Below are 16,499 nucleotides of genomic sequence, written 5' to 3'. Positions count from 1 at the left end.
CGGGACCGCCGGATCCTCTAAGCCCCTCCGGGGCTCTGCCTGCCTTAACCCCCGCCGTGGACCAGCCGGGTGTGCCCCGGCCCCAGTTTTGTCAGGACCAAAGTAATTTTTATTAATATTATTTGGCTGGGTGGGTGCGGTGCCGCTGCGCCCACCCCACCGCCCCAATAAACGGATCCTTTTCTTTCCAGGGTTAGATAGTCATGATTTGGGGCTGGGGGAGGGCAGGGGGCTCCTGATGGGTTACAAGGGGGAGACCCCTGACTGGGGATGCAGAGACCCCACGACCGCGTGGAGGGGCGGGGCCACAACGGGGGGCGTGGTTTGGGCGGAGTCAGGAGGGACTGGGCGGGGCAGTGAGAGGGGCGGGGCTGGGGTGGAGGGGCAGAACTGAGCTGAGGGGCGGGGCTTGAGAGGGCGGGGCAAAGATAAGGGGTGGGGGGCTTATGAGGAGGGGCGGGGCCGTCACTGGTGACGCTCCGACGTCCCCAGGGAGGGGGGGACGGACACAGCTCTGCCAAGCCCCGCCTATTTCAGCGTAAGCCCCGCCCCTCCTGCCTGAGGCACCATCCCCAATTCCCCACCCCTGCCCGTCACGCCCTGCGAGCTGTTGGGGCGTTGCCATGGCAACAGTCCGTCCCGACACATCGCGACAGTGGCTTTGGAGACGCTGTCACCCTCGGTTCAGACACATCCCAGCCGTCGGTTCCACCACATTGTGGCGGTCGGCTCCAGGACAACAGGAAAAATACCACCGACAGCCCCGGCAGTGGCAGCGGGATGGCAGCCGTGACTGCCGCCACAGGATCCCGGTCCCTCCGCGCCCGGGGCTCGTCCCGGAGGTCCCTCCTCGCCCGCCGTCTCCAGCTTTCACCGCCGGGATTTCAGTCCGTCCGTCCCGATGGCTCCCCCAGACCCCCACACCCCGCAGGATGTCCAGCTCCTCCCGCTGACCCCCGGCCCCTCTGTCCCCTCCGGACGTGCCCCCGACACCCCGCGGCCGATCCCGGCAGAGGGCCCAGAGCTCCCGCTGGGATCCCTCGGTGTCCGGGGAGCGCCAGGAGAGGGAAGGGGTTCGGATCCCTCAAACTTTTCTATTCTGCAGGTGACGGGCTCCAGCGACCCTGTGGTGATCTCTAAGGATGTGCCAAAACATCCTCGAGAGCTGCTCTCCTTCAAGCCCAAGCTCAAGACCATCCAAGTGATCACCAAGGACCTGATCCGGGAGCTCATGTAAGGCTGTGCCCCAGCCCTGAGGGGTTTTTGGGGCCCAGCAGGTGTCAGTGCAGCATCTCAAAATCTCTGGGGCGCAGAGACTGGCAGTGTGCTCTGACCACCCCCGGGGATCCTGCCCCCTGCATCCCAGCCTGGTGCCACTTTCACCACACTTTCCCTTCCTGCCTCGCCCCAAAACAAGAGAGCCGGGTCCCCACGGCTTCCCCAGCACTTCCCACATTGATCTGGCCTGGTTTGTTGGCTGAGTGGGCAGCTCAGGGAGCACAGGGACCTGTTGGGGTCTCTGTGCCTCTGAGCTCTCTCTCTGTGCTCCCCAGCATTCCCCAGGAGAAGCCCCAGCCGTGTCTCATCATTGGGGAAAAGGAATATGAGAAACTTAAGGAATCAGCTCGAGCCCTGACTGAGGTGGAGCGTTGGGACAGGCTGAAGACGCTGAGAGCCAGACAGGACGCTGCTTTTGTAGGCATTTCCCTTTCTGCTTCTCCCTTTTCCTGCTCACTGGCAGGCTCTAGGGGTGGTGACTTCAACAAGGGGATCCCTTTTGTCCCTAATGTTTTGGGGCGCAGGGGAGGCTGCAGGGCTCATGGCTCCTCTGAGAGCTGGGCAGCATCCCTGAAATTGTGCCCAGCACTTCCAGCCTTCCAAGGGCACGGGGTGTCTGCCCAGAGGTGTGGGGAGGGGTGCCCATGGATATGCCAGGAGCCTGACATGTTCCCACTCAGTGTTGGGAGTGCAGCACCTGAAGTGTGACCCCTGTGAGCCCTTGGGAAGGTGCCCAGGATTGGGCAGCGCTCTCTGTACCCATAGGAAGCCCTAAAAAACGCCCAGATCGAGGAGCAGAGAAAGGCAGAGCTGGAGGACAAGAGGAACCGCTGGAGAGACATGGAGGAGGAGCTGCAGCAGGAGGAGCAGAAGCTGCTGCAGCGGGTGACGAGGATGAGGCTGGAGCAGGAGGAAGATGTGCGGGAACTGAACGCGGTAGGGCCGGAGCTCCCCTCTATCACCTGGCATTGCTGAGTCTCCCCTGCTCCTTGTGCTCCCAGGCTCTTCCTCTCCTTCCCTGGCCCTCCCTGCTCCCTGTGTCCACAGACACCTCTTGTCCCCACAGCTGCTCCTCAATGCCAAGTGCAACATGATCCGGGACAAGCAAGTCCTGGAGAAGCAGATGATCCTCAAGGAACTGGCAGAGGAAGAGAAGCGCCTGGACAAGATGATGGAAATGGAGCGGGAGAAGGGCATGGAGGTCCAGGAGGAGCTGGAGCGCCAGAGGAAGCAGGAGCTGATGAGGTGAGCAGGAGGCTCCCTCTTCCCCATGGAGGCATCTGGCCCATTCCAACCACACCAGCCCTGTCCATGCCAGCATGCCCATGATGGGGAGCAGGATGAAGCCATAGGAAACCCTTCGGCTCTTGTATTCCCAGAGCCCGGCAGGGCATTGTGAAACAGATGGAGCAGAATGCAGAGGAGCGGGCATTGAGGGCTGAGGAGCTGTACCAGGAGGGCCAGAGGCAGCTGGAGCGACTGGAGCAGATGAAAAGAGAGGATCAGAAGGTGGGAGCAGGGAATAGGGGGTGCAGGGAGGTTTCCACCTGGCTGGAAATGGATTGGCAGAGCTGGATCAGCCACACTCAGGGAGTGGGGACAGCAGCCAGCAGGATCAGAGCTCTGGTCCCTTGGGAATGTTGTGAAATCCCAGGGAGGTGGCCCAAAGCCTCCCTGCCCTGGGTGAGGAGGAGGAGGAAGGAGCACTCAGCTTGGTGGTCTCCAACCCTGCATGGCATTTCCAGGCCTGGGAGCAGAAACAGGAGCGACTAAAGCAAATCCATGCTGATATTAAACGTTTCAACATGGAGAGCCAGAGGCTGAAGGATCAACAGCGGGAGCAGGAGAGGTTGGAGGATGAGCGGGTGCTGGAGCAGCAGCGGCAGAAGGCTGTGAGAGCAGTGGGCTCCTGGTGGGGTGGGCAGGGGCTGCAGGAGCTGTCCTTGGGCTCTGTCCCACCCTGGGGCTCTGTCCCATCCTGGGGCTCTGTCCCATCCTGAGGCTCTGTCTCACCCCAGGGCTCTGTCCCACCCCGGAGCTCTCTCCTACACCCTGGGGCTCTGTCCCACCCTGGGGCTCTGTCCCATCCCACGGCTCTGTCCCATCTTGGAGCTCTGTCCCACCCCAGGACTCTGCCCCACACCATGGAGCTCTGTCCCGCCCTGGGTCTCTGTCCTACACCGTGGGGCTCTGTCCTCCGTAGGAGCGTGAGGCTGCCTTGGAGGCGGAGCAGCAACAACTGCGTCTGGAGAAGGAGAAGGAGCTGGCCCGGCTCAGGGCCACACAGGAGCGGGCCCAGGCCTGGCAGGCAGAGCAGGTGAGTGGCCCAGGAACAGGTGATGTGCTCCCCTGCCACCGCCCCTGTCCCCAGACTGGTGAAGGGGCAGCGCCCCTGGATGTGGGGGGTCTCTAGGACCAGCCCCTGGAACCAGGGTACATCCTGGAGCAGAGCCAAAGCCACGGCCAAGGGCTTCCATAGGTGCCCCTGAGGGAAGCTCAGCACTGTCCCCTATTTGGGCAGGATGCTCTGAGGGCCAAGAGGAGCCAAGAGGTCGCAGACCGGGAATGGCGGCGGCGGGAGCTGGAGAAGGCGCGGAAGAAGGCCGAGCTGGAGCAGCAGCTGAAGCAGGACCAGCTGGAGCAGGTGGCCCAGAAGGAGCAGTACCTGGCCATGCAGGTGCAGCAGGACCACCGGGAATTCCAGAGGGTGCTCAGGTGAGGCACATGGGACTGAGGGATGGCTGAGGTGGTGGCCAGGGGGCTCCCAGTTCCAGCTAGTTGCTCTAGGGGCTCCAGTGCCAGCCCAGGTGCTGTGCCAGGTGTGAGGGGCTGTGGCAGGGTCCCTGAGCCAGCCCGGCTCTCCCACAGGGCCCATCAGGAGCAGCTGGAGCGGGAGAAGCTGGAGCAGGAGCAGAGGGAGCTCCGGCAGCGTGCCCATGCTGAAGATCTCCGGCGGCAGATCCAGGAGCTGCAGCAGCAGCGGCAGAGGGAGCGGGCGGCCGGCATTGAGGAGGGCCGGCGGCTGCAGCAGGAGGTCCGGCAGCGCAGCCAGCGCCTCGCTCATTTCAGACAGCAGAAGCTGCTGGAGTTCAGGTCAGTGCTGCTTTCAGGGCTCCTTCCTGGTGTCCCAGCTGGACCACCCGGCTCCTTCTGCATCCTCAGCAAACGGGACCATCCTGTGGGGCCACGGTCCCAGATCCATCGGGAGCCTTGTTATAAATGATCAAACCGAGAGCTAAATTGAAAAGAAAATTTAGCAATGATTTATTAAATTGTCAGCGAAGCAGAATTTCGATCGGGGAAAAAAACCACCACAGCCAAGGCAGTGTCGAGCCGGGGTTTGGTGCTGGGTGAACACAGATCTGACCTCTGGGTGTCAGACTCTCCCGAAGGTTCACCCGAAGCGCGAAGCGAGCTCTTATACAGTTTATTTCACCTGAGGCAGAGATGACCGAATGTTCCTTTGTGTCCCTTCACATGCAGAATCGGGGCTATACATGTGCAGGGTTAGACAAAAGTCTGGTTCCAGGTGTCTAGATGTTGTCAGAGCACTCCACATTCACAAGTAACAAGGAGGTGCTGGTAGAAGATACTATCTTCAAGGTGCAGATCACTCTTGAGTAGCCCAGACATTCCAGGGAAGTCAGTGATCATGGCCCAGGAAGGTTCCATTTTACGTTTACAAACTCGATATTTTCTTTACCTAGTCCGGGAACTAATTGAATGAAAATAAGACTCTGCTCCCAGCTGGGGTGGTCAAAAGACATAGCTTGGATTTTACAATATTTTATACATTAATAGCATGAATTATCTCTACCATATACTACAGCCTGATGGATTCTTTCCTCTGCAGAGCCACCGGAATTCCTGACAAATATTTTGCCCAGGTGGAGCGCAGGGCGCGGAGCCGAGCCAGCAGAGCCCCCTCCTAGGCCCAGCCCCAGCAGGAACTCATTGGGGGCTTTGCCAGGAAATCGTTCCTTGTGTGACCCTTTGGACTCTGAACCTTGTTGCTGTTGGTTTTGTTCTCTGGTTGCTGTTTCAGGAAATTGTTCTTCTCTCAGCCCTTTGGGATCTTTGTGCCTCCATGGGGAGGGAAAGGGGCAGCAGCCCTTGGTTTTAGTGGCAGCGCAGAACTGGAGAATCCCATTCCTAAAGCCCCACAAAGCTGAACAAACACCATCTCTGCCAGTTTAACCAAAAAGCTGCATTTTGGACCAAATACAAAGGAAATGGGTCCTGTGTCCCCTGGCACTGGGAGGAGCCTGGGGAGCCATGGGTGTACTGGGAGCACTGGGAGGGGGAAAGGGGAGCACTGGGTGCCCTGTGCAGCCCCCCCTGACTCATGGTCATCACCCCAGGCAGGATGGGCCACCACGGGAGCCATGGGACAGGGACTCCCAGTGTCCCCCAGTATCACAGCACGTTCCCATGGATGTCACTGGTGTCCTGCAGTTGCCCATGTGGTCCTGGCAGCTCTGCGTTGGTCACCTGGGGGTCCTTGGCGGGGGACAGTAAGAGACACCTGGCTTGGGATGACATCCATGGGTGACATGTCCATGTCCCCACCCATCCCCCATACTCACCCCCTGCCCCCTCATGTCCAGCCCCTCCCCCACCTCCAGGGGATAAGGGGGTTCTGGGGGGCCCTGTGGGGATAATGGGGGGTCTGAGGGGTGTCTGGGGAGGGGATCAGGCAGAGTCATGGCTGGAACTCCCCACTCACCTGTCCTGGGATTTCCTGAGAGCTGCAAGAAAATGTGGATGGGGTGATCATGGGGTGTCCCCTGGGCCCCAACCCCACCGGGGACCTTTAAATGCCCACTGGAGCCCTGAGCCTCCACCAGACACTGATTTCTACTGGACTGCCAGGTCTTGGCACCCCAAAGAACCCCTGAGGAGCCCCAGGACACCTGAGCCACCGAGGTACTCCAACCCCCTCCCCAGGAACCCTGAACCCCTGAGCACCCCTCAAGCCTCAAGGAACCCCAAGAATGGAATGCAGGGAAGCCTCCAAACTGCTCAAGAATCCCTGAAGAGCTCTCAACATCCCTGCACAACTCTCCAACACCTGCCTAAAAGCCCCCAGGAGATCCTAGTGACACCCCAGTATTCCTCAAGGCCCTTCCTGGCCCAGGACCTTCCAAAAGGCCCCCAAAGCTGTGAGCACCCTAAGCAAAGGTCACTGGGGGCTCAACTTCCTCTAGGTCAGGGGCTTTGGGTGATGCCCCAACAGCCCCCCCAGTGTGTGGGGCTTCCCCCCAGTTCCTGTAGGACCTCATCTTACTCCATTGTCACCCACCCTGGTGGTACCACAAGTGACAGCCCCCGATGACAGCCAGGAGCAGGAGCAGGAACAGGAGGGTCCTCCCAACATTCACAGCCATTGCTGGTGACAGAGGGGACACATTGGGGTCACCCTGAAATACAGGGGCCCAGAACCCCCCCAGCAACCCTGTGTGACCCTACCTGTGACCCAGGGCCAGCTCAGGGCTGAGTGCCCAGAACATGCGGTGCCCGTCCTGTCCCAGCTGGTTGGTGGCCACGCACTGGTAGGTGCCCGAATGTCCCACATCGATGTCCCCGAGCTCCAGGAGGGGACCCCGGGCCACCTCCTGCCCGTGATGCAGCCAGGTGAAGGTGACAGTGGCTGAGCCCACCTGCACTGAGCAGCACAGGGTCACGTTGTCACCTGAACACACTTAGTGTGTCAGGGGACTGGTGGTGATGGTGGCATTGGCCACGGGCACTGTGGGGACACAGACTGGGCGTTGGCACCTGGCGAAGTGGGATGGGGGTGCCGTGAGTAGGGTCACCCCCAGCCCAAGGGTCCCGCTCACCCAGGACAGTGACATTCAGGGGGTCACTCTCGGCCACGCTGTCCCTGTTGCTGACCCGGCACCAGTACTGGCCGCTGTCATTGTCCCCAATATGTCCCAGCTCCAGGTGGGAGCCAGTGCCCAGTAGTGCCCCTGAGCACTCCTGGTGCCAGGAGAAGGACACAGGACCTGTCCTCACGGCCACTGCACAGCTCAGCAGGAGGCTGTCCCCGAGTGCCACCTGTCCCCTGGGGGGCTGCACAGACAGGGACACCCCTGAGAGTGGGACCCGTGTGGATGGACCCGGAAGGGATTGGGGACCCAGGAAGGGTGAGAGACAAAGGAGGGAAAGGAAGGGATTGGAGGGGCACAGACAGGATCCCAGTGAGCAGAAGGGGACCCTGGGAGGCAGGTTGGGACCTTGGGACAATGTTGAGACCCCCTGGAAAGGTGCAGAGACGCAGGCAGGGATGGGAAACCACAAGAGCGACTGAGGAGACTCAGGGAATGATTTGGGGTTTATAGATAGGCTGGAGGACCCAAGGAAGGAAGGCAGAGCAGAGGGTGGAGCAGGGACCTTGGAAAGGGTGGGGAATCCAGGGAGGGATGGGGAGGACAAAGAGAGGGATGAGGGATCAGGAGGGGGAACTGGGCAGTCATGGAGGAAACCAGGAGGGACTTGGGAAATTTTGTATGACCCGGGGAGGAGTAAAGGGAGGGATAAAGGATTATGCAGTGATTGGAAACCCTTGAATGATGCAGGGCTTCCCTGTCCCCATCATTGCACTCACTGTGTACTGTCACTGTAACCCTCTTCGACACCCTGCACTTTAAAACCCCTTTGCTCACCTGGCCCTCACAGTGCTAGTTGCCGCTGTGGTGCTGCTGCAGAGGGGACAGGGACAGCTCGGTGCCATCATGGTGCCCCTGCAGTTTCTTCCCCTCATGGTAAAATGACACCAAGGTGACCGTGTTGTTCCGCCAGCTCCAGCAGCGCAGTGTCACCGTGTCCCCCTCCACCACAGTCCGTGCTGGCATCTGCAGCACCAGCCCCTCTAGGGGACAAAGGGTCCTGTCGTACCTGATGGCACTGGCATCCCCCCATTGGGTGCACCAGGGGTCCTCAATTCCAACAAAAGTTTCCCCCACAGTGGGATGCTCTGGGATGTCCCCAGAGCAGGGGACAGGCTCTGGCCACACAGGAGGTGACCCATGGAGCAGAGCCCACCCAGAGCCCTTGGGGTCCCTGCAGGCGCCAGCCTGGGGACACCTGACGCCCCCATCACCATCTAAGACTCTCACAGCAGGGCTACACCCGGTGCCGGGTCTGTCACAGGTGTAGGTGCCATTCTCGGCGACAGTGAGGCAGTCAGGTCCTTCCTGCCCCCAGCGCCATCCGTCCTTGTACCAGGTGGTGGCACTGGCGGTCCAAAAGCCCTGGCAGGTCAGTGTCACCCGGTCCCACCACACTGCCGGCCTCCAGGGGGGCTCCACCAGGAGCTGGGTGGTCTGGGCACCTGAGGGTGTCAGGGGACACCAGTCTTCCAGGGCTGGTGTGGGGCTGGGGACAGCGGGGTGGGGCAATGGCATCCCCCGAGGACTCACCAGCGAGGCTGAGGGTCTGGGCTGGAAGGGAGAAGGGACAGGGCTCAGTGGGGGTGGCACTGAAGGAAAAACAGCACAGGGGCAAGGGGTGTGGGGGCTGTCCCCAAACTGTCCCTCTGGGGACAGCAGTTCTTGTAGGAAAGTGTGTCAGAGTGGTCCCCAAAAGATTTGGAGAGGCAGGGGGACATGTCTGTGTCACAGCCACCCGTGCACCACTCCCTGTGGCACAGACACCTTGGGACCATGGACACTGAGGACACCCTGGGCTGAGGCAGAACATGGGGACAGTTTGGACACCCTGGGCATGAGGACACCTCAGACACAGCCCATGCTGGCCCAGGTAACCCCCGCCAGCTCATGATCCCATCCCCATGATCCCATCCCCATGGCCACATCCTCACTGTTCTTGTCCCCTTCTTTCCCTGAATCCCAGTTCCCTTGTCCCTATGCCCAGATCTACCTGAGTAGATCTGGCCCAAAAGTGCCAGTCCCCACATTCCTGTCCCCCCATCCCCAAATTCCTTCCTCCCTCTTCCTGTCCCCAAAGCCACCCTACATCCCCAGTCCCACCAAGGTCCACTGTGGGTAACATTTACAGGCAATGCTGGCATTGGGGACCTCAGGGGACCCCGCAGCCCCCCTGTGCCTCCTCCCCTCCCCATCCCAGGGGTGTCAGGCCCGTGCCCGGGGCACTCACCCCACAGGAGCAGCGCCCTGGCTGGCGGCTCTTCGGATGAAGGGGAAGGAAGCGAGATCACGTCCGTCCCCATGCGTTGGTGGCCCTTGGTGGGGGTAGAGTGGCCACAAGCTGGGCACAGGCTGGGGACAAGGCTGCATAATCTGGGGACATGGTGGGGGATGGTGTTGCCAGGAGTGGGGGGCTCAGGGGATGTGGGGAACCAAGGATGGATGTCCAGCAGAATGGGGGTCCAGGGGAATTGTGTTCTCCATGCCTGCAGGGATTCAGGGATGGGCGTGCTGTGGGAACATGGTCCTCAGGGATTTGGGGTCATGGCATGTGGGTGTCAGGGTTGGGGGTGCAGGGGGAAAAAGTGGACCCTTGGGAATAGGGGTTCTGGGGGAAGAAGCAGCCCATGGGATGGGATCAAGGCAATGGTGGTGCTGAGCACTGGCAGTCCTGGGATGGGGGTCCCCAGGGAGGAGAGAAACCAAGGCAATGGGGGTCCCATGGTTGGCTTGGCAGGGGAATGGGGGTTTCAGGGATGGGCAGTAGCTGGATGGGCACAGGGGTCACAGCTCCTGCCCAGGGTGCCTCAGATTTTGGGGTGGCCCACAGCCTAGCAAAGCCAACCTGGGGTGCTTGTTTCCTGTGCAGCCATCGCATGGGGGGTCCTGGATAGCTCTGCCACTGTGCCCTCCCCCGCCCTTGAATTTTTCCTCTCTTTATTTCTCTTATTTCCTTATTTGCCTCACCTTTGTGGCAGGGGCCATCACCCCCAGTTCCTGGCTCAGCAATCCTGGGGAGCACCTGAGCAGGGTGTGGGTTGGGGGGAGACAAGGGAGGGGAAAAATTTGGTTTAGGGCATGCCAGGAAGGATGGGGAGGCTGTGAGTGATGGAGGTGTTGGGCTCTGCCCTCTCAACAGTTTCACTTTCTTTTCCTTGGAAAAGAAGGAAGCGGCCGTTCGTGCTGAGAGTCAGATGGGAAAGGGATGGGGTTCTGTCCTGGGGGGGGCACATCCAGGAGGGTCTTGTCGTAGGAGGATCCTGTCCCAGTGGGTGACACATCCTGGCATGGGGGGGTCCTGTCCCAGGTGGTGGCACTTCCAGAAATGTCCCTGCACATTCCTGGCCGGGTGCCTGTCCCAGGGGTGGCACATCCTGGGGACCCCTGTCAATGCAAGGCTGGGGCCCAGCCATGGCCCAGCCCCACTGCACAGGGATGGCCATTGCCCAGCCCTGCTCTGCCCAGCCCCAGGGTGCAGCCAGCACCTGAGGGTCCCCCCTGCCCCATTGGCTTTGATTCTGGCAGCTTTAGAGCTGCTGCAGAGGTGAGAATTCTGTGGGTGGAAAAAGGCCTGCCTGTGGTTTGCTCAACTCTGTAAGAAGCACAAAACCCAAAGGGAGCCCAAGCAGTGGCTCTGTGAGGGCCTTTGATTGTTTTCAGAGCAGGGCTGGCTGGAAACTCCCCCTGTAGGGACAGCTGTGGGGGAACTAGTCCGGAAATGCAGCAATTGATCATTTTGTCCTTGTGCCCAAGGGACTGAGAGAGCCCCAGAACTACTGCAAATGCCACAACAATCTGTTCCACAACCTGACCTGGACCCTCCTCCTCCTCCCTGCCTTGCCGTGCATGGACAGTGGCCGCATGCCCCGCACCCACCACAGCCGCTCTCTCACTGCCCTCCGCACCTGGGTGGGGAGAGAAAATTGAGCAAAGGGTTCCTGGGTTGAGACAAGGACCAGGAGAGATCACTCATCATATCCTGTCATGGGTAAAACTGCCTCAGAATTAGAGATATGAATTGAATTTATTGCTGACAATATCAGAGCAGGATGAGGATAAGACAAATAAACCCTTCAATACACCTTCCCCCTCTTAAGAATAACTATGTAGTCATTGGCTTTCTCTATTATATTGTTTTTTTTTTCAAAAGGTTTTGGTACAATACAGTTTGTAATCACTTTTTAACTGCTTTTGATACACCACAATTTGTCAGCCCTTTTACCCTAATCCCTGTGTAGAACATATATTTTAGTGTGATAAATAATATAGTTTAGGCTCACACAAAAGATCAAGATAGAGACAATGTGCTGTGTAATATAACATTAACTGTTGCAGAAGTAGCTAATGCCTTTATTTGTGTAACTAAGTGACAATGATAAGAATAACTCAGATAATTTTGTGAAATAGCTAATGTTGATTTAATGTACTGGTGGAGTATCTCATCTTTATGAGAAGAACACATTGAACAGTAGCAAGTGGAAAAACATCAAAATAGAGAGTGCAAAGAGGAATTTACCCCTGACTCTTCCATTATCAAGAACTATCAAACCACAGAACAGGGGGACCTTGTGAGGACATAAAATATGTAAATTTAATCTGCACTATGGCATGTACTTTATGAAAATGAATCAAGGGTCAAACCAAGCAAAAGGATTCCTGGAACATGTGAACTGGAAGGAATGTTTGAATATGTATAACCCTCCTGAGTATGTATTTCACCAATACAATGAAAAGGTATGTAAGGAGAATTGTTGTAGTTAACCGGGTGCCTCTGGCAGTTGCCAAGCACCCAGCAGGCTGTTTACTGTCCATTTTATCCCTTATTAAACATTTAGAAATTTGAAAGAGTGAGCCTTGTTTCTCACACAGTTTGACCAAAAAATTGTATTTGGGTACAATGGGAGGGAAAAACGTTGTGTGCTCCCTCAGCACTGGAAGGGTAAATGAGGAGCCCTGTGGGGTGTTGTGAAGAGGAAGAAGAGACCCCTGAGGGGAATCGATGCCCCCAGTGCCCCCCAGTGCCCCCAGTGTCACAGCACATCATCGTAGTCCCGGGGGTCCCGTTGTCCCTCGTGGGGTCCCGACAACTCCGCGTTGGTCACTTGTGGATCCCGAGGTGGGGCAGGGCTGGGGGACACCCGTGGGGACCCTGAGAGTGACACCGGTGCAGACCTGGGTGGGGGTGACACTCGTAGGTGACATGTCCCTGTCCCCCCCTGTACCCACCCTCTGCCCACTCGGTTCACAGCCCCCTCCCACGGGGGGGGTGGTCTAAGGGGGATGGGGAGGGGGAAAGGGGAGTCCCAGCCCAAGCCCCCCACTCACCTGTCCTGGAGCTTCCTGGCGGCTGCAAGGGAAAGGGCAAGAGGTGACCAGGGGGAGCCCAAGATCCCTGAACCTTCCTGGGACCTCAGCAGCTCCAACCACCCACGGGACCGCCAAATCCCCACTGCAGCCCCAATTCCCAATGGACCCCTGATTCCCCCTGAACACTCTGATCACTTCTGAATCTCCCAGAACTTCTGCATCACTGCAGTTCCCCCAGTCCCCCTGTTGCCCACAACCCTCTGTGTCCTGAGAACCCCAAGCCTGGCAGGGAGGGGGACCCCCAAAACACCACCAGGACCCAAAAAGATCCTGCAACAACCCTGCACAGCCCTCCAGCACCTCCCCAAACACTCCAGGATCTCCCAATGCACCACAATGTTTCTATGTTCCTCAAAGTCCATCTGGGGATGGCCCTGGAGCCCAACAAAGACCCGCCAAGTTCCCCCCAAATCCCCCAGGACCCCCAGCCGAGGTCACGGCAGGCTCAGTGTCCCCCAGCTCAGGGGCCCTGGGTGCTGCTGATCTCTGTCCCCACTCTGGGGGATTCCCCTCAATCCAGGACCCCTGTCCCCCATTGTCACCCACTCCGGCGGTGCCACCAGTGACAGCCCCCGATGACAACCAGGAGCAGGAGCAGGAACAGGAGGACACACTGAAGTGACCCTGAAACATGGGGGTCCAGAACACCCCGGTGACCCTGTGTGACCCCACCTGTGACCCAGGGTGAGCCAGGTGTCACCTCCAGTGCCAGCTCTGGGCTGAGTGCCCAGAACACGCGGTGCCCGTCCTGTCCCAGCTGGTTGGTGGCCACGCACTGGTAGGTGCCCGAATGTCCCACATCGATGTCCCTGAGCTCCAGGAGGGGACCCTGGGCCACCTCCTGCCCGTTGTGCAGCCAGGTGAAGGTGACAGGGGCTGAGCCCACCTGCACTGAGCAGCGCAGGGTCATATTGTCACCCGCACGCACCTGGTGTGACAGGGGATCGGGGGTGATGGTGGCATTGGCCACGGGCACTGCAGGCAAAGAGACGGTGCTGGCACCTGGTGAGGTGGAATGGGGTTGCTGTGGGTGGGGTCACCACCAGCCCGAGGGTCCTGCTCACCCAGGACGGTGACATTCAGGGTGTCACTCTCGGCCACGCTGTTCCCGTCACTGACCCGGCACCTGTACCGGCCGCTGTCATTGTCCCCAACGTGGTGCAGCTCCAGGCGGGGGCCGGTGCCCAGCAGTGCCCCTGAGCCCTCCCAGTACCAGGAGAACGTCAGAGGACCTGTCCCCACGGCCACCGCACAGCTCAGCACTAGGTGGTCCCCAAGTGCAACCTGTCCCCCAGGGGGCTCCACCAACAGGGACACCCCCAAGGGCAGGACCCCTGCATGAGAGTGGGACAGCAGGGGACAGTGAGGGACCCGGGGGGGTGTCAAGGAGGGGCAGGGGAATTCCAGTGAGGGAGAGGGGGTGCCGAGATTGGGGGAGGGGGGCTTAGAAAAGAACCCTAAGAGATGATAGGGGGGTCAGGGAGGGAACACCTGGAGAGGGAGGTGGGCAATACCAGGAAGGGTACGGGGACCATGGGAGGGGATGGTGAGACTTGGGCAATGTGCAGAGACCTCAGAGAGGGGTGGAATGACCCAGGGATGAGGGAGGTGACCCAACGAAGGATGGAGGGAAACACAAGCCAGGAATGGGGGAACCTAAGGAGCAACCCGGGGCAGCGATGGCAGGACACAGAAAATGCACCAGGGAAGGATGAGGGTACCCATGTACAGGCTAGGGTTCCTGGGGAGAGACCCGAGAAAGGAAAGGGGGGGGTAGAGAGGGATCTGGAAAAGGTTGGGTGCCCCAGAGTAGGCATGCGGCATGGCTGGGAGATGCCAGGCAGTGTGGGGGACCCAAGGCATCTGTGGGGTTCTCCGTGCCCATCCCCACACTCACTGCTCACCATGACGAGGAGCCGGTTGCTGCTCTTCTGCACTGACCCCTCCTGGGAGTGCACCTCACAGCCATAATTCCCTGAGTGGGAGACCCCCACGGAGGGCACCAGCAGCTGCAGGGACCCCTGTGGACCCCCACCACCTGCCCATCCTGGTAGAACACGTGCAGGAGGGGGGCTCGGGGCCGCAGGGGACTGGGGGTGCTGAGGCACCTGAGATTCAGGGGGGACCCCACAGTGAGCTCACGGGGACCTCAAGCAACCGAGAAGAGCTCAGGGCAGGAGAGGAGAGGTGAGGACTGTGAGTCTGAGTGCACTGGGAAGTGGCTTTGAGGTTTTCAAGATATTGGGGTTCCAGCCGTGTGGGTGCTCACCATGCACTGTCACTGTCACTGGTGCTGACCGTGACTGCCAGGACCCCACCAAGCCCTCACATCGGTAGTGGCCGCTGTGGTGCAGCTGCAGAGGTGAAAGGGACAGCTTGGTCCTCCTGAGGGACCTCCCGAGATCCTTCTCCTCCCGGTAAAATCGCACCCTGGTGAGATGGTTGTCCTGCCGGCACCGGCAGCGCAGTGTCAAGGTGTCCCCCTCCAGCAGTGCCCGCGCTGGCACCTGTAGCACCAGTGGGTCTGTGGGACAGGAAGGTCACATCTCACTGATGAGACTGTTCTGAGGTGGGTGCCCATAGCACCGGGGATATGTGGGTGCACTGGGGTGCTCTGGGGTGCACTGGGATGTCCCTGTGTGCAGGGCACTGGCTCTTGTCACATGAGGGGTGTGAGGCCATCCACGGAATGGAGCCCACCCTTACCGCTCTGGGGCCCCCATGATCATTCAAGGTCTCCCCTCACCATCTAAGACTGTCAAGGGGGGGCTGCGCCCAGTGCCGGGTCTGTCACACCAGTAGGTGCCACTCTCGGTTACAGTGAGGCAGTCCTGTCCCTCCTGCCACAAGCGCTGCCTGTCCTTGTACCAGGTGGTGGCACCAGCAGTCCCCGAGCCCTGGTAGGTCAGTGTCACCCGGTCCCACCACACCGCTGGCCTCCAGGGGGGCTCCACCACGAGCTGGGTGGTCTGGACACCTACGGGTGACAGGGGACACCAGCCTGCCCGGGCGACGATGGAGCTGGGCACAGCAGGGAGGGGCCATGGCATCCCCCAAGGACTCACCAGTGAGGCCGAGGGTTTGGGCTGGAAGGGAGAAGGGACAGGGCTCAGTGGGGGTGTCACCATGGGGACAGAGGCACATGGGGTACAGGGTGTGGTGGCTGTCCCCAAACTGTCCCCGTGGGGACAGGTGCTCTTGTGGGAAAGTGTGTGGGTGGTCCCCAAAAGTCTGGACAGGCAGGGGGACATGTCTGTGTCACAGCCACCCGTGCACCACATCCATGTGGCACAGACACCTTGGGAACAGGGACATGGAGGCCACCCCGGGCTGAGGCAGAACATGGGGACACTGAGAACACCCCGGGCATGAGGACACCACGGACACAGCCCATGCTGGCCCAGGTCACCCCCACCAGCTCATGATCCCATCCCCATGATCCCATCCCCATGGCCACATCCTCACTGTTCTTGTCCCCTTCTGTCCCTGCATCCCAGTTCCCTTGTCCCTATGTCCAGAGCTACCTGTGCCCAAAGGTGCCAGTCCCCACATTCCTGTCCTCACATCCCCATCCCCAAATTCCTTCTCCCTCTTCCTGTCCCCAAAGCCATCCTACATCCCCAGCCCTACCCAGGTCCACTGTGGGTAACATGGACTGGCTCTGCTGGCATTGGGGACCTCAGGGGACCTCACAGCCCCCCTGTGCCCCCTCCCCTCCCCATCCCTGGGGTGTCAGGCCTGTGCCCGGGGCACTCACCCCACAGGAGCAGCGCCACCTTCCCGGCCATCTCAGTGTCCCCAGCCATGTGCACTGGCTGTCACTCGCTGCTGTGGCCACTGCTCCCCTGGCTGGTGGCTCTTTGGATGAAGGGGAAGGAAGCAAGGTCACGTCTGTCCCCACGTGTAGGTGGCCCTTGGTGGGGGCAGGGTGGCCACAAGCCGGGCACAGGCTGTGGGCAGGAT

General features: G+C 59.8%; 2 protein-coding genes and 1 pseudogene across 2 annotated transcripts; 1 reads left to right on the top strand and 2 right to left on the bottom strand.

Moving 5' to 3' along the window:
- The first annotated feature begins 710 nt into the window (after positions 1-710).
- LOC131569619 (cilia- and flagella-associated protein 45-like) lies at positions 711-5,324 on the top strand. The gene is made up of 11 exons (XM_058821858.1): positions 711-891; positions 1,106-1,233; positions 1,554-1,695; positions 2,044-2,214; positions 2,345-2,523; positions 2,658-2,787; positions 3,024-3,170; positions 3,482-3,595; positions 3,800-3,993; positions 4,147-4,371; positions 5,132-5,324. The coding sequence occupies exons 1-11, from the start codon at positions 781-783 to the stop codon at positions 5,208-5,210; spliced, it is 1,620 nt and encodes a 539-aa protein (XP_058677841.1). The 5' UTR covers positions 711-780; the 3' UTR covers positions 5,211-5,324.
- A 370-nt stretch (positions 5,325-5,694) lies between these two features.
- On the bottom strand, positions 5,695-9,472 carry LOC131569339 (Fc receptor-like protein 4; annotated as a pseudogene).
- Positions 9,473-12,199: 2,727 nt separating this feature from the next.
- LOC131569338 (Fc receptor-like protein 4) lies at positions 12,200-16,324 on the bottom strand. Its single transcript, XM_058821532.1, has 8 exons — positions 16,294-16,324; positions 15,602-15,622; positions 15,283-15,513; positions 14,806-15,060; positions 13,601-13,870; positions 13,209-13,511; positions 12,495-12,516; positions 12,200-12,296 (listed from the first exon to the last, which is right to left on the bottom strand). Exons 1-8 carry the CDS (start codon positions 16,322-16,324, stop codon positions 12,200-12,202), a joined length of 1,230 nt encoding a protein of 409 aa, XP_058677515.1.
- Between the last annotated feature and the right edge of the window lie 175 nt (positions 16,325-16,499).

The sequence above is a fragment of the Ammospiza caudacuta genome, chromosome 30 (assembly GCF_027887145.1).
Source record: "Ammospiza caudacuta isolate bAmmCau1 chromosome 30, bAmmCau1.pri, whole genome shotgun sequence".
NCBI lineage: Eukaryota > Metazoa > Chordata > Aves > Passeriformes > Passerellidae > Ammospiza > Ammospiza caudacuta.
This window is presented reverse-complemented; position numbering and strand designations above follow the sequence as displayed.

Bases quoted from the DNA above. Each gene is read 5' to 3' on its own strand.
- LOC131569619 (XM_058821858.1), top strand. From the start codon at position 781: ATGGCAGCCGTGACTGCCGCCACAGGATCCCGGTCCCTCCGCGCCCGG. The intron at 3,171-3,481 runs GTGAGAGCAGTG...TGTCCTCCGTAG, and splicing joins AGCAGCAGCGGCAGAAGGCT to GAGCGTGAGGCTGCCTTGGA. The intron at 3,994-4,146 runs GTGAGGCACATG...GCTCTCCCACAG, and splicing joins GAATTCCAGAGGGTGCTCAG to GGCCCATCAGGAGCAGCTGG.
- LOC131569338 (XM_058821532.1), bottom strand. From the start codon at position 16,324: ATGGCCGGGAAGGTGGCGCTGCTCCTGTGGG. The intron at 12,517-13,208 runs GTGGGGTCACAC...TTTCCCTTGCAG, and splicing joins TGGCTCACCCTGGGTCACAG to CCGCCAGGAAGCTCCAGGAC. The intron at 12,297-12,494 runs GTGAGTGGGGGG...GGTGTCCCCCAG, and splicing joins GCCAGGAAGCTCCAGGACAG to CCCTGCCCCACCTCGGGATC.